The 24558-nt window shown below is 43.8% G+C and overlaps 1 protein-coding gene across 1 annotated transcript in view; it reads left to right on the top strand.

Moving 5' to 3' along the window:
- Nucleotides 1–24558, top strand: part of LOC143277801 (protogenin-like) — a 105994-nt gene that overhangs the window by 67654 nt on the left and 13782 nt on the right. The window contains exons 3-8 of the mRNA XM_076582703.1: nt 9492–9639; nt 13979–14148; nt 16456–16644; nt 18136–18285; nt 19705–19865; nt 22302–22431. Of these exons, the coding sequence (XP_076438818.1) occupies nt 9492–9639; nt 13979–14148; nt 16456–16644; nt 18136–18285; nt 19705–19865; nt 22302–22431 (948 nt within the window). The remainder of the gene's footprint in view (nt 1–9491; nt 9640–13978; nt 14149–16455; nt 16645–18135; nt 18286–19704; nt 19866–22301; nt 22432–24558) is intronic.

The raw sequence follows: 24558 nt of genomic DNA, 5'->3' as shown, positions 1-24558 counted from the left end.
TAAAAAGGCCTTTACCGTGCCTAATTCTTTACCCATTAAAGATTCAATCAATCAGTCAATCAATCTTCTCCTTCTTCTTCTTCTTCTCCTTTCTTGTCAGGTCTTTGCCTAACATGATTCTTGATGGATTGTAATGCAATGCATGTTATTTGTGTGTGTTTAACTGCGTGTGAGGGGTAGGGGTGGGGTGGGAATGTATCTCTGAGACAGTACTCTTTGCACATGGCTAAATGGCACGTCAGTGGATGATTGATTGTGATAGATTATCTCGAATTCATATAAAGGGGAGTAGGTGTGTGTGTGTGTGTGTGTGTGCGTGCGTGTGTGTGTGTGTGTTTTGTGTGTAAGTGTGCGAGCGAACAGATGTGAATGTGCGCATAATTCAAGTGCTTGTGTGTGAGTTAAGCGTGTGTGTGTGTGTGTGTGTGTTTGTGTGTGTATTTGGGTATGGTTTGTGTGTGTGTGTGTGTGTGTGTTTGGGTATGGTTTGTGTGTGTGTGTGTGTGTGTGTGTGTTTGGGTATGGCGTGTGTGTTTGTGTGTGTTTGTGTGTGGCTGTGTGTGAATTTTGGGGTGGGGTGTGTGGGGAGGGGCAAAAGCTCACAAAGTAGCACAAAGGACACAGTGAATGGAATAATGCTGATGGTGTCAATGTCATTCACAGTTTTTCCTTACCATATTAATTATTAATTCCCTGTTAATAATCATTCTGCAGCACAGCTGCTGCAGTATACAGACACGGAACTGGGGCTGGCCAGCCTCACTCACTGTACAGGCTTACTAACCCCCCCCCCCCACCCCCCCCACCCCCACCAGAGACTGGCGATAGATAACCAGTTACAACATTGCTGCACATTGCACACACACAACACACATGGAGCACAGTGGCCTTGTGCCTGGCTTGGAAGCCAGTGTCCATGGGTTCGAGTCCTTAACTCACTCAGTACGGCCAGTCCTCTCTTCTCCTCTACACATACCCCTCGGATGTCCTGTGGGTGTCTGAATGACCCAACCTTTAACTTCCGTCGTCAGAACTGTGGTATTCTTTGTCAGCATTCACCTCTTCAGTGTAAGAGCCTTCCGCTTGCAATATTTTGATGATGGTAATTGGGGTGAAATGCTGTTAACGTCGTCTCTTTCGCCGTTCGTATGGAGAGAGTTAAACGAAATGAACCGCGGTTTTTTTTTTTTTACTTCTCTCTCTCCACTAAACCGTGAGAGCTGGTCTTGGTAGAGAGCATGGTCTTTCGGATGAGATGATAAATCGAGGAACCCGCATGAGCAGCGCATGTACTTGCAAGAACCCATTGGCAACAATTGAGTTGCCCCCGGCAAAACAACAACAACAACAACAACAACAACAACAAAAACCAATTGGTAGAAAATTCCACATTGACAGTACACTTTATAAAAACAAATACTCTTGCACGAAGAATAAAGTTATAAAAAGAAGAGGGGTGGGGGTGTGGGGGGGGGGGGGGGGATGTGCTGTGCTGTGCTGTGATGAATGGGTTACGTATGGGGACACTTTGATGAATGGGTTTTATATGTGGCAACACTTTGCGGAGTGGGTTTTATGTGTGGCAACACTTTGCGGAGTGGGTTTTATGTGTGGCAACACTTTGCGGAGTGGGTTTTATATGTGGCAACACTTTTGCGGAGTGGGTTTTATGTGTGTGGCAACACTTTTGCGGAGTGGGTTTTATGTGTGGCAACACTTTTGCGGAGTGGGTTTTATGTGTGGCAACACTTTTGCGGAGTGGGTTTTATGTGTGGCAACACTTTTGCGGAGTGGGTTTTATGTGTGGCAACACTTTTGCGGAGTGGGTTTTATGTGTGGCAACACTTTGCGGAGTGGGTTTTATGTGTGGCAACACTTTGCTGAACGGGCTTTATGTGTGGCAACACTTTGCGGAGTGGGTTTTATATGTGGCAACACTTTGCGGAGTGGGTTTTATGTGTGGCAACACTTTGCGGAGTGGGTTTTATGTGTGGCAACACTTTGCGGAGTGGGTTTTATGTGTGGCAACACTTTGCTGAACGGGCTTTATGTGTGGCAACTTTGCTGAACGGGCTTTATGTGTGGCAACACTTTGCTGAATGGGTTTTATGTGTGGCAACACTTTGCGGAGTGGGTTTTATATGTGGCAACACTTTTGCGGAGTGGGTTTTATGTGTGGCAACACTTTTGCGGAGTGGGTTTTATGTGTGACAACACTTCGCGGAGTGGGTTTTATATGTGGCAACACTTTGCGGAGTGGGTTTTATGTGTGACAACACTTTGCGGAGTGGGTTTTATGTGTGGCAACACTTTGCGGAGTGGGTTTTATGTGTGGCAACTTTGCTGAACGGGCTTTATGTGTGGCAACACTTTGCTGAATGGGTTACGTGTGGCGACAGTTTGCTTGGGGGGGGGGGGGGGGGGGGTTATGAGTGGTGACGGCTTGCTGACTGACTGGGTTATGATGATTATTTTGAAGTGGAACAGGAAGATGTGACACCTGTTGTAGCTGCTACCCATCCGCCCCCATGTGGATGATGCTTGTTGCTCACAGGAGGCAGTGGATCAATGGGGTCAGGGATTAATATGCCTGTGGGTGTGTGAATGGGGGCGAGGGGGGGGGGGGTAGGAGGATTTCCATTCTCCTTTGGTTGGTTTGTTGGTTGTGTGTCATGTGCGTGACAAGTGATGAAAATTGTCCTGCAAAACCCAATACCTACACGCCCCCCCTCTGGTCGTTATCAGGTCTGTCGCTCGATGCTTTTTTTTTTTTTTTTTGCCACCGTGGCTGGTTTTGTAAAGGACGTGTCTATCTTTTTGTTCCGCACTTATGTGTCTCTGCCACCACCACCACCACCACCCCCCCCCTCTGCCCCCCCCCCAACCTTCCCCAACACCAGCACTCTCTCCTTTACTTGTACCCGACCCCCCACGCCCACCTCTTCTCAATTTTTCGGTTTCATGAGTCTGCACTGAGCGAGTGCCTTTGATTTCGGCCACAGGGAGTGGTGGCACTTTTTTTTTTTTTTTTTTTTTTAAGGATCTGTGTTTAATAAATTTGGACTCTGAAAACTTTTTTTTTCCCCCTCTCCCCCTGGTCCCATTCTTTTGAAGCCATTAATTTGCACACGTTTGTGTGCTAGATGTTGGGGGGGAAGATTGGTTCATTGAGGACGTTTGTGCGTGTGAGTGTCTTCTCTGTCTGTCTGTCTCTCTCTCTGTCTCCCTCCCTCCCTCCCTCCCTCTGTCTCCCTCTCTCCCTCCCTCCCTCTCTCTGTCTCTCTCTCTCCCCCCTCTTATAACACACACACTTACAACACACACATCCATGCATACATACATGCATGTATACATACATACATGTACACATACATACATTCATGTGTGTGTGTGTGTGTGCGCTTGTATCCATCCATCCATCCATCCATCCATCCATCCATACAGACGTCCATCCATTCATTCATACACACACACACACACACACGCGCGCGCGCGCGTGTTTTAGATTTGGTATCGTTAGCAGACTAACTGCTCACATGTCAGCCAGTAGGTCACTGCCTACCACTTCCTGTTCCCACTGTCCGTCCGTCCGTCCGTCCATCCCTCACCACACACCCCATGTCGATGTCTTTTGTTTTAAAATTACCTGTTACTGCTGAAAGGTTCTTTCTGTCTGAGGTCATGTCCTGCTGCTTCCTGGGAAGAGGTGGTGATGGTGGTTGTGGTGGTGGTGATGGTGATGGTGATGGCCGAGATGATGAGGGCGATGTAGAGTGTGTGTGTGTTGGGGGTGGTGGGGAGGGGACTTGATACCGGCCTTCCCTTGCCCCCCCGCCCCCTTTCTCTCTCTCTCTCTCTCTCTCTCTCTCTCTCTCTCTCTCTCTCAGTTCAGCGTTCTCTCGCTCCGTTTGTCAATTTCTTTTCCTCCTCTGTGTCTGCCTGTCTGTCTGTCTCATTCTCTCTCTGTCTCTCTTTCTGACGCTCTCTATGTCTCTGTGTCTGTTTGTCTGTTTGTCTCTGTCTCTCTCTCTGTCCCCCTTCATGTTCACTCGGGGAAAACTGCTAATAATGGTGAATCACTTTGCCCTCTGTTATTAATAATACTGTTGAAGATGAAACCCACTCGATGTGTGTCCGTGTCCGTGGTTAATTAGCAAGTTAAAGAGATGGGGGGGTGGGGGTGGGGGGGGGGGAACAAACGAAAAAGAGAAAGACGCAGTTATTCTTCTCGATCGTTAGATGGACAGGAAAGACAGACAGAGAGAACGAACGAACAAATCTTTTTTTTTTTTATAGACGCAAACAACGAATAAGCACAAATAGCTTGTTTTCATCCCGCCCTCATGAAAAGGGAAAACATAACAAATAATCAATACAAAAGCATACAATTGCATGAATAAATTTCAATTATGTTACCAAAAAAAAAAAAAAAAAAAAAAGTACATGCACAAATAACACTTAGAGTTAGAACCAAAAAGGAAAAAAAGACGACGAAGAAGAAGGAAGAGACAAGAGAGACACAGAGGCAGACACACCCACACCGAGTGTGAGAGTTGGAAAGGTTAAGACATTGTATTTGCATATTCTTTCATGAGTTCTGAATGGTACATTTTTTTTAATACATTAAGACTGGTTTGGACATTGAGAGTGCCTGATACAGTATTCCACAATAAACCGCCTGAGTATGACAATTGACGGACTAGATTTAAACAGATAATTCTCGGACAGGGTAACATAATCTTATGGACGTTGCGATTTTAGTTAGTTTGAAATTTACTGACAATTGTCGAGAGTGGGGCGCAACCAGATAAGATTTTTGAACACAAAAACTGCTTTGCTGTATTTTGATTTCCATTTCAAAGCGAAAATATCCAGTGAAATAAGTCGTATGGTGTCTGTGTGGAGGATTTCCTGAGAGCTAATTTTATTGCACGTCTGTGAAGACCAGATAGTGGCCCACGAATGTTTTCACTTGCAGAATCCCATAGAGTGGATGCATAATTTATATGAGTCTCGGGGTATGCATGAAAGAACATTTTTCTAGAATGAACATTTAAGAAATGCTTCATATTGTTCAGCTGGGACACCTTTATTGCTACATTTTTTACAAAATATAGAAATGTGATTAGACTCTTGATATATTACTGCCCACCACAACTCCAAGAAATTTATGATCGTCAACTTCTTTGATAACAGCAATTTTTATGTAAAGAGGGACAAGTTCATAGAAAATGCTTTGACGCTTCTGTCAAGTGATCATCATGTAATTGGTTTTGTGTGGGTGAAGACATGGATTAGTTCTGATCACATAACTAACTTATTAATATTCTCTTGCAATACTACAGATACTTCTTTTGCATTACAATAACTGGCATGTGGAGTTGAATCATCTGCAAACATTTCACAACAAGTTGTTAAGTACAAGGGTAAATCATTAATGTATATTGAAAATAGAATGGGTCCTAAGACAGAGCCGCCTTGAGGTACACCATTACTAACAGGCAAAAGAGCAGACTTGGATTCGTTAACTAATACCATTTGTTTTCTGCTAGATAAGAATGACGACATCAGATCGAAAGAGCTGTAAGACAGTTAATAAATTCTGAACTTTCTAAGAAGGAGCCTGTGGTCAATCATGTCAAATGCTTTAGCGAAGTCTACAATAAGGATGCCAGTGATTTCGTTTTTATTGATATTTCTGAGCCATTTATCCACAAGGCTAACCGGTTAGAACAGTATGGCAAGAATGGTACGAGGGTCATTCAATAAGTAAGGTGAATTTTTCGGTATAAGGACGTTTAATACAGATAGAAGCTTACTTTTTTTTTTCAACGTAGTCTCCCAGCACTGTCACACACTTTTCCCATCTGTGCACAAGCTTCCGTATTCCCTCAGCGTAAAAATCTTTGGACTGATGTCTCAGCCAGTCGCTCACAACACTTTTGACTTCATCGTCACTTTCAACACTGCTCCGTCCTTCTTTAAACAATTTAGCCCACTTGTAGACATTTTTTCGGCTGAAACATGTGGCACCATACACAGTTGATATTCTCCTATGAATTTCAACTGGTTTGCACCCTTCAGCAACCAAAAACTTGATGACTGACCGCTGTTCAATCCTGGAGCATGCTTCTTGGTCGGCCATCTTTGTTAATCGCCAAAACTCTCAAAGTTTTTGTTTTTTTTAATCTGCAAAACAAATTAAATCCATGTGAAAAAGAAGTAAAACAAAACAAACCAAAAAAAAAAAAAAGAAAAAAAAAAAAAAAAAAAGTAAGCTTCTATCTGTATTAGAAGTCCTTATACCGAAAAATTCACCTTTTTTATTGAATGACCCTCGTATTTTCTAAACCTGGATTGGTTTGGACGAAACAGATGAAAACGATCGAAATGATTAAGAATGTGCTGTCTCATGTGATTCTCTAAAGGCTTTGATAAAACAGAGTAGATATTTAGTCTGTCGTTAGAGAGGGCTCAGATGGATCACCAGATTTGATAAAGTGGTATAACAGAGAGAGACAGAGACACACACACAGAGAGAGAGAGAGAGAGAAGGCACAGAGATCGGATGTCAAATGCCAATGAACTCTTTGCAGTGTATAGTGTGTAGAGAGGCTGGAATTATTTATTGGTTCGCTGCTTTCATTGATCAGTGCTGTGAAGGTCACGTGCTCAGCAAACTGGCTGGGTGGTTGGTTGGGGTGTGGAGTGAGGGAGTTGGGGTGATTGGGATGGGGATGGGCACCTGAGAGAGAGTATTGCTTTACCTCTGTGTGTTGGGTGATGGGAGGAGGCGGGGGGGGGGAGTATTGTGTGTGTGAGAGAGAGGGGGGAGGGGGGGGGGGGTAAGTAAAACTTTGTTTATCTGACAATAATTCAAATATATGATGATGGTGTGTAGTAGACCAGTGAACATGGAGAGAGTGTAAGGGTGAGAGAGAGAGAGAGAGAGAGCGTGTGTATATGAGAGACTCAGAGAGGGAAAGAAAGAGATGGTTCACACACACGCACGCACGCACGCACGCACGCACACATACACACACACACACACACACACACACACACACACACACACACACACACACACACACACACACACACAGAGCTACACTCCAGGGTTGGCACATGCTGTACAATGTGAACCATGCCAACCATCATGATGATGATGCCCCTAAGGCCCAGTTTGTGGTGAAGGTCACACAGTCACAGGGATGGTGGGTGCGGGGAGTGTGTGTGTGTGTGTGGGGGGGGGGGGGGGGTTGCTGGTGGCTGGCTGCTGCCCTCTGTCAGTCTGTTTGTCTCTACTCTGTGAGGTTGTAAATGTCTCGCTCACACTCTGTTGGTTTCGTCTGTTCGTCAATCTCATTCTGTTGGTTTGTCTGTTCGTCCATCTCATTCTGTTGGTTTGTCTGTTCGTCCATCTCATTCTCGGTCTGTCTCGAATCTCTTTCTCTGCCCCTCCCTCTTTCTCTCTGCATCTCTCTGTCTGTCTCTTTCTGAGTTTCTCTGTCTCTTTCTCTATCCTCTTTCTCTCAGGCTCTCTTTCCCTCTCTCTCTGAGTCTCTCCCTCTCCCTTTTCACTTTCTCTCACTCTTTCTATCTCTCCCTCTCTCCCTCTCTCTCTCTCTCTCTCTCACCCCCATTTCCTTTCGCGCCCCTTCCCCTCTCTTACACACACACACACACACACACACGCGCGCGCACTCAAACACACACACACACACACACACACACACACACACACACACACACACACACACACACACAGTGTTCTCTTTCTCAGTTGTAACTACCCAGAGAGAGTTGAGAGGGGTGAAGAAAATAAATGAAGGCACGAGGTGTTCTGCACTATGATTCATTCAGATTTGCTATCACCCTAAATCAGACCTTGTTTCCTTCCCTCCCTCCGATTTTTTTTCTTTTCTTTTCTTTTCTTTATCATGTGTGTGCGACTGTGTTTTGTTTTTAGTTGTCGTTGTTGGTATACCCCATTACTTGAGCCGTTCAGCAAACAACTTTTTTTTTTTTTCCTGCTCTCTCAGGGAGTCAGGGTAGCTGAGACTTTCTTCAGAGTGGTGTGAAACGTGTGGCATTTTATCATTCCTTTTGAGCAGCGAGATTGCAGGAATGCGGATATATAATATACATATATATATATATATGTGTGTGTATGTGTGTGTGTGTATTTCATTGTTTGTTGTTGTTTTTTTAAGTGGAGGGGCAGGGGAATGAATGGTTGGGAAGGATAGTTCTCAAGCCAAAGGATCTGTGTGTGTGTGTGTGTGTGTGTGGACAGATATGGATCTTTTGTGTTGTGTTGTGTAACATATGTGAATATCAGGAGGGTCTAGGGGAGGGTGGTGTGGTGGTGGTGGTGGTGGTGGTGGTTGAAAAAGAGAACAGGCGTGTTTTTGTTTTGTTTGCTGGGTTGAAGCATGGCCCTCTTTCAGGAAGGCCTTGGCTGGAGGGGTTGAAAACTAGGGCCTGACCCACATTTATTTATCTAGTTTTGTGAGAGGGAAGGGGGGCAGGGGGGCTTTGTTGAGATAGTGTTTGAAGAAGATGATACCGTTTTTGTTGTGTGTAGTGTATGAGGGGGTGTGGGTGGAGTTGTTTGCGGATATTAGAGGGTTGAGAATGAGATGTCTGTAAAAGAGTTCCGGACGTTTCATAGGCATTCTTCTTACACGATTGTGGGCTTATTTTTTTAAAGTTAGGGGCTGAGTGCGAGACGATGTTGATGATGTAATGATAGGCAACTTTTCTGCAGCATATATATACATCTGGTTCTGGTAGTGTCTGTTAGGGCTCTGTCTGCTTTACACACAGAGAAAAGTTATCTTTTAAAAAGCGGGACAGAAGAACATAACATGGATAAAGTTCACAAACATGAATACATGCTAGCAAGCATGCATGGATGCACGCTCGCATGTGTGTTTGCGCGCACACTCGTACACATGCATGCATGCGTGCTTCCGTGCGCGCTCATACACACGTGCACGCACACACGCACACACACACACACACACACACACGCACGCACGCATGCACACATACACACCATCGCTTGCACCACAACCATCAGTAGAGACCCATTATGTTATTGGAGATGGTAAAATATTCTGTATTCTTTCAGAAATTTCAGTTGTTTTTTTTTGTATTGAAAGTTATGTTTTTCATATTGAAACATCATCATTATCAGTATTTGGCACAGTTCATACATATATATCACTGTAGATGAAGTACACCATTAACACAATAAGCTAATTGTAGAGTGCGACAGCAACAGTTTTTAATTTGCGTGTTTCTACTTTTTGTAACATAAAAAATAAATGATTTAAATAAATGTCAATAATTTCAGTCACCAGAGATGATAAACATTGTATGTTGTGTGTGTTTGTGTGTGTGTGTGTGTGGCAGGTATCGCCAAAAACTTCACCAGATATAATAATAAACATTGTATGTTGTGTGTGTGTGTGTGTGTGTGGCAGGTATCGCCAAAAACTTCACCAAGGAGCCCAGCCCAGCGGAGACCCACGTAGGGGGCAAGGCTCGCTTCGACTGCAGCATCAAGGCCACGCCTCCGGCCACCATCGTCTGGCAGCGGGACAACGTGCAGCTCTCTGTGGACGACCACAGGTACCGTGGACAGTGCTTCATTTTCTTTTTTTTTTTCTTTCTTTTTTTTTTTTTTTTTTTTTTTCCCTTTTTTGACTCACTTGTGTAAACAAAGTGAGTCTGTGTTTTAACCTGGTGTTCGGTTGTCTGTGTGTGTGTGTGTGTTTCCGTGGTAAACTTTAACATTGACATTTTCTCTGCAAATACTTTGTCAGCTGACACCAAATTAGGCATAAAAATAGGAAAAATTCAGTTCTTTCCAGTCATCTTGTTTAAAACAATATTGCACCTCTGGGATGGGCACAAAAAAATTAAAAAAAGAAACCTAATTATATGCAAACTGCATTTACTGTTATATTTATATTTTTTGTATTCTCTAAACTTGGCACTTTGACCTCTTATTCTGACACAACAACAAGAGGAGTCATTATTATCATTTTTTGTTCAAAGAGGAACTTCTTTTGTTAAGCATGGAATTTTTATTTATTTTGCAAATGTTTTGGTGCAGATAGTAAAAAAGGGAAATTAATCTGTAATTAATGGTAGGGGACTTAATTTATCACAAGTGAGTCTTGAAGGCCTTGCCTCTCTTGTTTTTTTTGGATAACAAAAAAACAGATACATACATATACTTTATATCATAACAATTTGTAAAGAAAAATCACAGTTCAAACAACACACAAACAAACAAACAACAACAACAACAACAAAAAAAGAACAGAGGACTGTTGAACTAATGATGAAAAGAATCCACATAAACAACACACCAACAAAAAGAACAGAGAAATGTTGAACTAATGATGAGAAGAAGCGAAGAAACTGAAGAAAGAAGATGACGATGACGTGGCACCCACAAAAAAAAGAGAGAAGAGTACATTTTTGATTCGAGGAAGATACAAAAAAGAGGGTTTCAGTTTCACCATCACCATCATCATCATCATCATCGTCACCATCATCACCTTCACTATCGTCTTCGTTATTATCATCGTTATCATTGTGCAGGTTCATACAGGTGCTGTCTGGTGCCTTGCAGATCCACAGTGTTGTCACACAGTGATAGAAGTCTCCATCACTGTCATAGTTACCACCATCATAACCACCATTATCATCATCCACCATCACCATTATCATCGTTATCATTTATCGTTGTGCACCCAGGTTCATACAGCTGCTGTCCAGTGCCCTGCAGATCCACAATGTGTGTCGCACAGTGATGAAGGCTTCATCACCATCATCATCACCACTGTATATATCACCATTATAATCGTCATCATCATCATCACCACCATTATCAGTGTTATCATCATTATGGTTGTGCAGGTTCATACAGCTGCTGTCTGCTGCCCTCCAGATCCCCAGTGTGTCACATAGTGATGAGGGCTCCATCATCATCATCATCATCATCATCACCACCATCATTATCATCATCACCACCATCATCATCATCACCATCATCATTATCATCATCACCACCACCATCATAATCATCACCATCACCACCACCACCATCATAATCATCACCACCACATCAATCATCATCATCATTATCACCACCACCGTATTTATCACCATTATCGTCGTCATCATCATCATCACCACCATTATCAGTGTTATCATTATGGTTGTGCAGGTTCATACAGCTGCTGTCCAGTGCCCTCCAGATCCCCAGTGTGTCACATAGTGATGAGGGCTCCATCATCATCATCATCATCGTCATCACCATCATTATCATCATCACCACCACCATCATAATCATCACCATCACCACCACCACCATCATAATCATCACCACCACATCAATCATCATCATCATTATCACCACCACCGTATTTATCACCATTATCGTCATCATCATCACCATTATCAGTGTTATCATCATTATGGTTGTGCAGGTTCATACAGCTGCTGTCTGCTGCCCTCCAGATCCCCAGTGTGTCACATAGTGATGAGGGCTCCATCATCATCATCATCATCGTCATCACCATCATTATCATCATCACCACCATCATCATCATCACCATCATCATTATCATCATCACCACCACCATCATAATCATCACCATCACCACCACCATCATAATCATCACCATCACCACCACATCAATCATCATCATCATTATCACCACCACCGTATTTATCACCATTATCGTCGTCATCATCATCATCACCACCATTATCAGTGTTATCATTATGGTTGTGCAGGTTCATACAGCTGCTGTCTGCTGTCCTCCAGATCCCCAGTGTGTCACATAGTGATGAGGGCTCCATCATTATCATCATCACCACCACCATCATCATCATCATCATCACCACCACCATCATAATCATCACCATCACCACCACCACCATCATAATCATCACCACCACATCAATCATCATCATCATTATCACCACCACCGTATTTATCACCATTATCATCATCACCATTATCGGTGTTAATCATCATTATGGTTGTGCAGGTTCATACAGCTGCTGTCCAGTGCCCTCCAGATCCCCAGTGTGTCACATAGTGATGAGGGCTCCATCATCATCATCATCATCGTCATCACCATCATTATCATCATCACCACCATCGTCATCACCACCATCATTATCATCATCACCATCACCACCACCACCATCATAATCATCACCATCACCACCACCACCATCATAATCATCACCATCACCACCACCATCATCATCACCATCACCACCACCACCACCAATCATCATCATCATTATCACCACCACCGTATTTATCACCATTATCATCATCATCATCACCATTATCAGCGTTGTCATCATTATGGTTGTGCAGGTTCATACAGCTGCTGTCTGCTGCCCTCCAGATCCCCAGTGTGTCACATAGTGATGAGGGCTCCATCATCATCATCATCATCGTCATCACCATCATTATCATCATCACCACCACCATCATCATAATCATCACCATCACCACCACCACCATCATAATCATCACCATCACCACCACCATCATCATCATCACCATCACCACCACATCAATCATCATCATCATTATCACCACCACCGTATTTATCACCATTATCATCATCATCATCACCATTATCAGCGTTGTCATCATTATGGTTGTGCAGGTTCATACAGCTGCTGTCCGGTGCCCTCCAGATCCCCAGTGTGTCACATAGTGATGAGGGCTCCATCATCATCATCATCATCGTCATCACCATCATTATCATCATCACCACCATCATCATCACCATCATCATTATCATCATCACCACCACCATCATAATCATCACCATCACCACCACCACCATCATAATCATCACCATCACCACCACCACCATCATCATCATCATCATCACCACCACATCAATCATCATCATCATTATCACCACCACCGTATTTATCACCATTATCATCATCATCATCACCATTATCAGCGTTGTCATCATTATGGTTGTGCAGGTTCATACAGCTGCTGTCCGGTGCCCTCCAGATCCCCAGTGTGTCACATAGTAATGAGGGCTCCATCATCATCATCATCATCACCACCGTCATCATCATAATCATCACCACCACCACCACCATCATCATCACCACCACCACCATCACTACCACCACCATCATCATTACCACCATCACCATCATCAAAATCTTTATCACCACCACCATCATTATCATTATCATCAGCATTATCATGGTTATTATCATCATTATCCTTGTGCAGGTTCATACAGCTGCCGTCGGGTGCCCTGCAGGTCCACCGTGTGTCGTGCAGTGACGAACATTACCATAATTACCACCATCACCTTAACCATTATCATCATCACTATTATCATTGACATTATCGTTGTGCAGGTTCATGCAGCTGCCGTCCGGTGCCCTGCAGATCCACAATGTGTCGTGCAGCAACAAACATCACCATAATGATCACGATCACCTTAACCATTATCATCATCATTATTATCATCATAATTATCGATGTGCAGGTTCATACAGCTGCCGTGCGGTGCCCTGCAGATCCACAATTGTCATGTTGTGATGAACATCACCATAATCATCACCATCACCTTAACCATTATCATCATCACTATTATCATCGTTATTATCATGATTATCGTTGTGCAGGTTCATACAGCTGCCGTCCGGTGCCCTGCAGATCCACAATGTGTCGTGCAGCAACAAACATCACCATAATGATCACGATCACCTTAACCATTATCATCATCATCATTATTATCATCATAATTATCGATGTGCAGGTTCATACAGCTGCCGTCCGGTGCCCTGCAGATCCACAATGTGTCATGTAGTGACGAACATCACCATAATCATCACCATCACCTTAACCATTAGTATCATCGTTATTATCATCGTAATTATCGTTGTGCAGGTTCATACAGCTGCCGTCCGGTGCCCTGCAGATCCACAATGTGTCGCGCAGTGACGAAGGCTCGTACCGCTGCATGGCGGCCCAGAACTTCAACCACCTGCCGGATGAGGTCACCAACATCAAGTGGAAGTGGTCCCAGCAGGCCCGTCTCAAGGTCCTCGACCGACCCAGTACGTCGTTTGGTTTTTGTTTTGTATTTTTCCCTTGCATTAAAAGTTATATTTCTCATACTGAAACATCATCATTATTATTATTATTATTATTATTATTATCAGTGTTTTACACAGTTCATGCATGTATATCACTGTCGTCACACTCTTTGTTGAGCTTTTTTTTTTCTTTTTCTTTTTTTTTTCTTCTTTTTTTTTCCCCCACTTGTATTGAAGGTTATATTTCTTATACTGAAACATCATCATCATCATTATTATTATTTATATAGGTGTTTTGCATAGTTCATGCATGTATATCACTGTCATCACACTCTTTGTTGATTTTTTTCTTTCTTTTTTTGTTGTTTTTTTTGTTTTTGTTTTTTTTCTTTCTTTCTTTTTTCCCCACTTGCATTGAAGGATATATTTCTCATACTGAAACATCATCATCATCATTATTATTATCAGTGTTTTGCACAGTACATACATGTATATCACTGTAGATGAAGTACACTGTTGACACAGTGAATAAGCTAGTGCAGAGTACTATAGCGACAGTTAATTTGCAAGGGTTTTTCTGTTTTGTAACATAATAAATGAATAATTAAATAAATGTTGGGTTGTTGTTTTTTTTTAAAGAAATATGAAAATAAAAAAGAACCATGATTAGATAAGTAAACAAATAATAAATGGACATAACTAAAAACACATGCACGCGCGCGCGCACACACACACACACACACACATACACACACATACACACACAAAGATATAGATATAGAATAAATTCATCAACAGCTACTTCTAATAAACATTTAGATTTGAATTATTGTCCCGCATAGAAAGAACAAAAGACTGTTTTTGTTTTTGTTTTAAATCACTTGTATTAGATACATCACATACTTGGACAGTACATTGAGACATGTTTTCTGTTGTTACTGTTCCAAGTTTATTATTTAAGAAACTTCAGTAATTAATGTGTTGTAAGACAGCCACTTTGTTTTAAAATCTTGTATATATATTGCATTGTATTCTTGCATTGTGGTCTTCGGTCTTACAGCGCCAGGAAACATATCTTTCAAAAGCTGTTGCGCTGGGTCTGCATTATTTGTCAGATTTTCATTTACAGATGTACATTTTTCCAAGCAGTATCAAAAAGTCGAATACTGCATCAGTGTACACATTTTGAGCGATGCCAAACAGTACCATGCTTTCAGTTATGTTTACCCTGGTTTGTTTTTTTTAATAATAATGATAATAATAATACATAGTTTTTCTATGGCGCGATATCATGCACCAATGCTGCTCAGAGCGCCTTGCATCATAGTTGACTATAAACATATCAATCGCTGTCTTTCCGAAGGCGGCAGCTCTCATCTTCTCTTGTCATGCACAAGAGGGGGATTGAGGGGGGGTGGGGGGTTGATGGGCGCAATAGCCGAGTGGTTAAAGCGCTTTAGTTGGACTGTCAGTCTGAGGGTCTCGGGTTCGAATCACGGTGATGGTGCCTGGCAGGTAAAGGGTGGAGATTTTTACGATCTCCCAGGTCAACATATGTGCAGACCTGCTAGTGCCTGAACCCCCTTTGTGTGTATATGCAAGCAGAAGGTCAAATACGCACATTAAATATCCTGTAATCCATGTCAGCGTTCAGTGGGTTATGGAAACAAGAACATACCCAGCATGCACACCCCGAAAAGGGAGTATGGCTGCCTTCATGGCGGGGTAAAAACGGTCATACACGTAAGAAGAAGAAGAAGAGTGGGGGGGTTTAGACGTGGGGGTGTTTACCTGTAGGTTTTCACCTTGCCGTTCATGTTTCAGGCAGTCATATGGCGTATATCAGAGATTGACATGAGCTTAACAGTTCAACCAACAGCAAAGTGAGAGCGACATGATCAGTGGTTTCTCCACAGCAATGGGAATTTCATTGACAGCATTCACTTAGGAGGTGAGAGAATCTGATCATAGAGGATCGGATAGACCCCCTCACTCCACCAGTATTTTCTCCTCTTCCTCTAGACCTTGAGTGGTGGTGGTCTGGATGATGCTAATCGTTTGGATGAGAAAGATAAAATAAAAAAACAACCTTGGTCCAGTGTGCAAGCTCACACTTAACACATGTAAAAGAACCTGTGGACTGCTGATGCTGGGACTGTGACAGACAAACGGCCGTATACGGGGGTCTCAGAATGAGCAGAATGGAAATAATGCCACTGAAGCGGTGCGGATGATGGTGGCAGCAAGAAAGAAAAAAAAAAGAAAAAAAAAAAAAGAAAGAGAGAGAAGAAGTGAGGAATGAATGGTGTGTGGTGATGCTGTGTGCAGGGCCGTCAGACGACATGCAGCTGCTGGCGGCCCCCAACAACACAACGGCCATGTCGGGAGCGACGGTCATCCTGGAGTGCATGACCAACGGCAGCCCACCCCCCACCATACAGTGGATCCGTCGAGGTAAAGGTCACGCGCTGTGGTTTGTCCGCTGTGCCTGGTTCTGCAGCACTGTGGTTCCGCACGGTTTGTGAAGGATGGCGATAGAACGGTTACGATGCTTACCTGCCAGCCAGTACAGTGTTGTTAAGCGTCCGGGGTTTGATTGATTCCCAGTCTTGCACTTTCTGTCCAGTTTTGACTTGAAAAAAAAAAAAAAAATTGACGGGTGCAATAGCCGAATGGTTAAAGCGTTGGACTTTCAATCTGAGGGTCCCGGGTTCGAATCTCGGTGACAGCGCCCGGTGGGTAAAGGGTGGAGATTTTTCCAATCTCCCAGGTCAACATATGTGCAGACCTGCTAGTGCCTGAACCCCCTTCGTGTGTACACACAAGCAAAAGATCAAATATGCACGTTAAAGATCCTGTAATCCATGTCAGCATTCGGTGGGTTATGGAAACAAATACATACCCAGCATGCACACCCCCGAAAGCGGAGTATGGCTGCCTACATGGCGAGGTAAAAACGGTCATACATGTAAAATCCCACTCGTGTATATACGAGTGAACGTGGGAGTTGCAGCCCACGAACGCAGAAGAAGAAGAATTGAAAATCAATCGGATGTGACGATAAACCTGAGAAGGCCCCCCTGTGTGCAGCACACACTTGGTACACTGAAAAAGAACCCATGGCAACGGTATTGTCCCTGGGAAAATTCTGCCGGAAAAAAAAATCCTCTTTGATTTCTACCTGTGCATATGTGTGCATGATTGATTTAAAGCCTGGCTGAATGACAACAGGACACGAACAGCGAGTGCCTAAAGGCACATGTCTGTCTGATCTGTCCAGGTAGGCAAGTCTGTTGTGTAAACAAACTCTGTGTTTGTTATTAAAGTCTTAACTCCCGAGAGCAAGGTTTCGGTTGCGCCCCTTTTCTCTGCATTCAAATTTTGTATTACGTGTAGCTGACACATTTTGTACTTTCCAAAGTCAATTCAGGTCTAGATTGGAAGCTGCTAGGCAAATCTCGCTCTCTGCCATAAATGAAGCCAAACCGTAGCTTTATTAGGCTTTTATTTTGAATAAACCTTCACCGACGTCACAGTGTCAGACTCTGGTGAGAAACTGGCTTGATTCAAATCGCCTGCCATTTATAGTCCGGTTCAGGCTTTAAGCGCTTAGAGTTTGGACTGACTGAAGTTAAGCACTATATCAGTGCTTAGTAATAATAATGATTTGTTTGACAATGCGGTTTTAGCCCCCCCCCCCCCCCCCCCAAAGGGGTCCTGTGACTAGATTAGAGTTACATACAGCACAGCTTGACTTGCTCTGTAATGGAGGACAAGTTTCGTGTCCTGAGTTGCAGGGAAGCTATTTGAGTTTTTGTTTTTTGTTGGGTTTTTTTTTTATTGTCCCCTTCACCACCTTTCTTGGATTCCCTTGACATTTTGTGGTTTGTCACTTTTTTTTAAATTTACACAATTAAAGGTTGTTTAATTAAACCAAGCCTGAGCTTTCCCGTGGAGCTCTGTGCCGTTTTATTAACAGGGGGTGTCATGTCCAGCGCTGGTTTTCAGACCACAAGAAACTGCCGGAGCGGCACCGCTACTATGGGGGCGGCAACCTCATGATCCCCAGCGTCACGGCGGACGACGCCGGGGTCTACCAGTGTGTGCTGACCCGCGGCCGCCTCAAGCAGCACCACGAGGCCACGCTCAACGTGCTCAGTGAGTACTGTGTGTGTTTGCTCAGCAGGTTGTGTGTGCGTGCTCGAAAGAGGAGAGCTCGCTGTGCTCAGTGAGTAGTGTGCGTTTGCTCAGCAGGTAGTGTGCATGGTCGAGAGAGGAGAGCTCACCGTGTTCAGTGAGTAGTGTGCGTTTGCTCAGCAGGTTGTGCGCGTGCTCGAGAGAGGAGAGTTCACTGTGCTCAGTGAGTAGTGTGGGTTTGCTCAGCAGGTCGTGTGCGTGCTCGAGAGAGGAGAGCTCAGTGAGTAGTCTGGGTTTACTCAGCAGGTCATGTGCGTGCTGGAGAGAGGAGAGCTCAGTGTGCTCAGGGAGCTGTGGTTTTTGCTCAGTAGGTAATGTGGGTGCTGGAGAGAGGAGAGTTCACTGTGCTCAGTGAGTAGTGGTGTTTGCTCAGCAAGTTGTGTGGGTGCTCCTAGGGGAGAGCCCACTGTGCTCAGTGTGTAGTGGTGTTTGCTCAGCAGGTCGTGTGGGTGCTGGAGAGAGGAGAGTTCACTGTGCTTAGTGAGTATGGTTGCTCTGCAGGTAGTGCCCAACATGCTGAAGAGAGTGGAGCTTGCTGTGTGCTCAGTGAGTGGTAGTGTTGCTCAGCATGCTCAGCGCGCAGTAGCAGTGCTCCGTTCCTGACTTCGTTAAGGAGTGCTGTCTCTTGAGTAGCGCTTAACATGCTCATTGAGGGGCAGGTGTGGTGTAGCGTAAAAAGGATTTTGTCCAAAGCGTAGTGACGTGTGACGCCTCCATTGAGAAACAGAAAGTATAAACTTTTTGGCTCAGATGGGGGTGCTTGTCAGATAGGTGCATCAACTCGTGAAGAGGCACCACCTCCTTAGCATTCTGTGTCAGTCTCTTCCTCTCTCTCTCTCTTGACTGGTTTCTGGCAACGCTTGTTAACTTTCTCCATACGAACGGCGAAAGAGACGATGTTAACAGCGTTTCACCCCAATTACCATCATCAAAATATTGCAAGTGGAAGGCTCTTGTACTGAAGAGGTGAATGTTGACAAAGAATACCACAGTTCTGACGACGGAAGCTAAAGGTTGGGTCATTCAGACACTCACTGGACATCCGAGGGGTCTGTGTAGAGGAGAAGAGAGGACTGGCCGTACTGAGTGAGTTAAACGGGTGTGTGTTGTGCAGCCAGCCATCTGGCAGAGAAAGTGGCATAGTTAAAAGTTAATATATGCTCCTCCCGTGTGTTTTGCTTTCATCTTAATGAATATCGATAAAAAAAAAAAAAGTAAAAATGGGTGGTTAATTTAGTTAACCATGAACAGGTCACTAATCATTTGGCGATCAGTAATTTGTAAGGCAACCATCTGGCAAGAGAAAGTGGCATAGTTAAAAGTTGATATATATATATGTGTGTGTGTGCTCCTACCGTGTGTTTTTGCTTTGACTTTCAGCTTACCCCGTGATGATCACGGACCCGGAGTCGAACGACTGGCCCATCACGCGCACGGTGTCCCTGTTCTGCGACGTGGAGGGCAACCCCAAGCCCACCATCATGTGGTACTTCAACGGGGTGCCCATCCACAGGCTGCAGAAGGAGAACATCAAGTATGAGGTCAGTTGACTGGGAGGGGGTGGGGGTGATGGGTGGGTGGGTTTGGGAGAGGAGAGGGGTGGTGTGTTGGGGTGGGGGGGGGGGGTGGGGGAGGGGGTTTGTGTGTTTGACACCAGCAATCAAATGATTAACATCAATGCATGTGCAACATACTAAAACTAAAAGGAAAACTTGAATTGCTTATATATATATGTACATAACATGAGTGGTACATATTGGCGTGTGTGTGTGTATATGTGTGTGTGTGGGTGTAAATTTTATGTGTGGGTGTGTGTACGTAAATGTGTGCGGGTGTGTGTTTATGTAAATGTGGGTGGGTGGGTGTGTATGTAAATGTGTGTGGGTGTGTGCATGTGTGTGCAAGAAATGAAGTATATGACAACATTGGTGATCACAATGAATGCTGACAATTGCGCTGAACAGCGGCAGTCTTGCCACTGTTTGAATCGACACGGTTCATGTTCATCATTGAATCAGGTTGGAACCAAATGGCATACTACACAAAATATTTCAACTGAACGTGATCATAGTGCGCCCATAGGGCATGAGAAAAGAGCAGTGTCTGAGTTGGGGACAAATTTATCGTGCGAGAGTAGAGAAATCAGAAGTGAACTGATCGTTTTTCGAAAGCAGAAGGATAAGCAAAATTTGTATTTGTACATGTATTTGTATTTCTTTTTATCTTAGGAGATCTGAGGACTTTTTGTATTGTATTGTATTGTATTTCTCTTTTTATCACAACAGATTTCTCTGTGTGAAATTCGGGCTGCTCTCCCCAGGGAGAGTGCGTCGCTATACTACAGCGCCACCCATTTTTTTGTATTTTTTCCTGCGTGCAGTTTTTTTTTTTAATTTGTTTTTCCTATCGAAGTGGATTTTTGGTACAGAATTTTACCAGGAACAACCCTTTTGTTGCCGTGGGTTCTTTTACGTGCGCTAAGTGCATGCTGCACACGGGACCTCGGTTTATCGTCTCATCCGAATGACTAGTGTCCAGACCACCACTCAAGGTCTAGTGGAGGGGGAGAAAATATCAGTGGCTGAGCTGTGATTCGAACCAGCACGCTCAGATTCTCTCGCTTCCTAGGCGGACGTGTTACCTCTAGGCCATCACTCCACTCCAAGTGGCAGACAGGACTGAAAAGCAGGGCTAGCAGACTTGATTCTGATTGAATGAACTGTGGCTTTTCAACAGTGTACATTTGGCCAAATTATGATTGAAAAAAAGTCTTGAAAAATAACAAAGAAGAAAGAAAGAAAGAAAGCAGTAGATAATCGAGTAACAGAGCCGAGTCGACAAGCAGACGAAAAATAGTCAGTTTTCCAAAGATGGCATCAGGGACTACTCCGAAAACAACATGCGCTGTTAGCAAAGAGAAAATGGAGGACTTCACTTTACGGCAGCCGTGGCTTATCAGACGTGTGTGTGAGCCTTGCACGTTTTCAAAACAACTTTTTTCTTGAAATTCAGGGCGTGCGCCTTACGTGCTGCAGCCCCTTGTAGGCTGAAAATTATGGAAAAAAAAAAAAAATGCCTTCATCATGTGTGTTGTATACATATGTATGTGTACGTAACTACATGCATGTATATGAATGTGTATTGTGTGTGCGTGCGTTTATGTAAGTTTGTGCCTGCCCATGTGTGCGTGTGTGTTAGGGTAGCTGTTAGATACACATGTATTGTTAAAATGTATGTATGCAGTGCGTGTCTGTGTGTGGTCATATTTTGGTGTGTGTATGTAACATAGATGTAATGTTTTTATGTTAACAAAGCGTTTTTGTAAAGCACCTAGAGCAGATTTCTGGATAGTGTGCTATATAAGTATCCATTATTATTATTATTATTATTGTAGGTGTTACTCATGTGGTTTGCTGGTGGTGTGCTTATTTTGAGAGTGGGTCCTCTCTACCCACTGGTGTGTAGACAGTGTTCCCAATGGGCCTGATTTTTTGAGGGTCACTGTGACCCTTTGACTGGAATTTTTGAGGGTCATTGTCACATTTCTGAGGGTCAACAGGAAAACATACAAAAAATCAATGAAGACAATTGTACAATGAAATGAAAGAAACCCACACCTTCTCCAAACAAGGACATTCGAAATGCTTGAATGCAATGAAAACACAGTCAACTACTTATAATGAGCACATAACCATACTCACTACTAATGAACACACAACAGCACTCTCTACTCTCAGTTTCGTCTGCTATGCACTAGCCTAAGCTTAGGCCCACGATGCGTGCTTCGCGGTTTTCCTGGAAGCCGTAAGATGCTTGTTAGTTTCAGGAAAAAGTGTGCGTCACATTGACGCACAGGGTAAAAATTTTGTGCGTCAAAGTTGTAAATCTGCGCGTCATTTACGCACATATGTACGTTTTTGGGAACACTGGTAGACAGTAGGTAAAATAACCCTAGCCCCGTTCTGTTGTGTGCACAGTTGAGTGACGAAAACACCAGGTTGATTGTCTACACCATTCGTCTGGAGAACTCGGGCTACTACCAGTGCATCGCCGAGAACACCATGGGTCAGGTTTTCGCTATTGCGCGCATCGGCGTTTTTGCCCACAGTGAGTCCTGACCACCACCACCACCACCACAATCCCTCAATCCCACACACACACGCACGCACGCACGCATGCACATATGTGACCTGATTGTGTGTTTGTTTTGTTTTGTTTGTCATGATCTTTTTGTGTTGTTTGAAGGGTAAGGGTTTCTGTGGATGTTTGGTGTGTGATCTGAAAGTAGGGAAAGTAAATAGATAATTTGATTGAATTTGTTATGGTGTGTGTGTGTGTGTGTGTGTGTGTGTGTGTGTGTGTGTGTGTGTTTCCTTGTTGAGGGATTGGGAAGGGAGTTATCCCTTTTTGAAATGGATAACTTTTTTTCAATGGGAATTTACATTCGCAACATAAAAGTACTTCAGTCAGTACTCTTGGCTACAGAGTCAGCTCTGTGTGTGTGTGTGTGTGTGTGTGTGTGAAGGAAATGTTAATTATACAGACATGAAGGGAGATTAAGGCACTAACAGGCTCAAAATGTTTGCCATGGTGGGTTGGAGAGGGGTGGGCTGGAGAGGGGGGGGGGGGGAATCCCGCCCTTGACGAACCAGCAACCAACACAGGGCTTGAGCCGGGGACTCTGATGGTCCAAGTTCGGTGCTTCGATCACTCTGCTGTGATTCAATGCATTGTTTTTATCAGTGATAGTAGACCAGCCACTATCTCCAGTATGGAAGACTAAAATCATGTTATGTTCAGAGTGAACATGTAATGAACATTTCCTTCCTTTTTGTAAAACACACACACACACACACACACACACACACACACACACACACACACACACAGCAGTATCCACATTTCTTCCCATTGTGATCTTTTGTTTCGAAGGCGAAAAAGCTGCATACCAAAATGGGTATACAGGTAACGGTTGTCAGTTGCATAGATGTACTCAACATTTCTTCCCCTCTCTTTGCAGTTCTACTACACAGGGGAAATGAATGTGTATTATGTATTACATTCTGACTAATCGGGGAGAACCCTGACAACAAATTCCGGTATGCCCATTTCGGTATCCAATTTTCCCCCCCTTGTAGCATTGCAATGAAGGGGGGAAAAAAGAGGAGGGGAAGAAATGCAGAGAATGTATATAATTATATATATATGAGACTGACAACCATTACTGGTATACCCATTTCATTTTGGTTTACGCTATTTTGTCTTCAAAACAAAAGAAAAGAGGGGAAGAAATGTGGATAATGTTGATGGGCGCAGCAGCCAGGAGTTTAAAGCATTGGACTTTCAATCTGAGCGTTCAAATCTCTTGTCTTGGTGCCTGGTGGGTAAAGGGTGGAGATTTTTCCGATCTCCCAGGTCAACATATGTGTAGACCTGTTAGTGTCTGAACCCCCTTCGCATGTATATATGCACACAGAAGATCAAGTACGCATGTGAAAGATCCTGTAGTCCATGTCGGTGTTTGGTGGGTTATGGAAACAAGAACATACCCAGCATGCACACCCCAAAAAAACGTAGTGTGGTTGCCTACATGGCAGGGTAAATAAACGAAAAAATAGTCATACACGTAAATTGTTACATGTCTTTCTGAGTGTGTATGTGTGCGTGCCTGAAATCTGATTGAATGACACAGGAAATGAATGATGAGCACCCCAACCCCAGTGACAGCTGTCAATCAGCTCTTTACCCAGGTACGCAGCCTGTTGTGCAAATGATCCTGTGTTTGTAAAGTGCTTAGGGCTTGGTCTCTGACTGAGGATAAACGTTGTATAAGCATCCATATCATTTATCCATTATTCATTCATATTGCCAAACCCACTTGTAGATTTTTGAGTGAACATTGAAAGCACAGCTCATGAAGACAGAGGACGAAGAAGAGGAACTACTGTTCAGCTCTCAGAGGTGAAGGACTTCTTCTTCTTCTTCTGCGTTCACTCGTATGCACACGAGTGGGCTTTACGTGTATGACCGTTTTTACTCCGCCATGTAGGCAGCCATACTCCGTTTTCGGGGGTGTGCATGCTGGGTATGTTCTTGTTTCCATAACCCACCGAACGCTGACATGGATTACAGGATATTTAACGTGCGTATTTGATCTTCTGCTTGCATATACACACGAAGGGGGTTCAGGCACTAAGCAGGTCTGCACATATGTTGACCTGGGAGATCGTAAAA

This window comes from Babylonia areolata, chromosome 35 (genome assembly GCF_041734735.1).
Source record: "Babylonia areolata isolate BAREFJ2019XMU chromosome 35, ASM4173473v1, whole genome shotgun sequence".
Classification (NCBI taxonomy): domain Eukaryota; kingdom Metazoa; phylum Mollusca; class Gastropoda; order Neogastropoda; family Buccinidae; genus Babylonia; species Babylonia areolata.
Note: the sequence above shows the minus strand (reverse complement) of the source record. Positions and strands in the feature narration are given on the sequence as shown.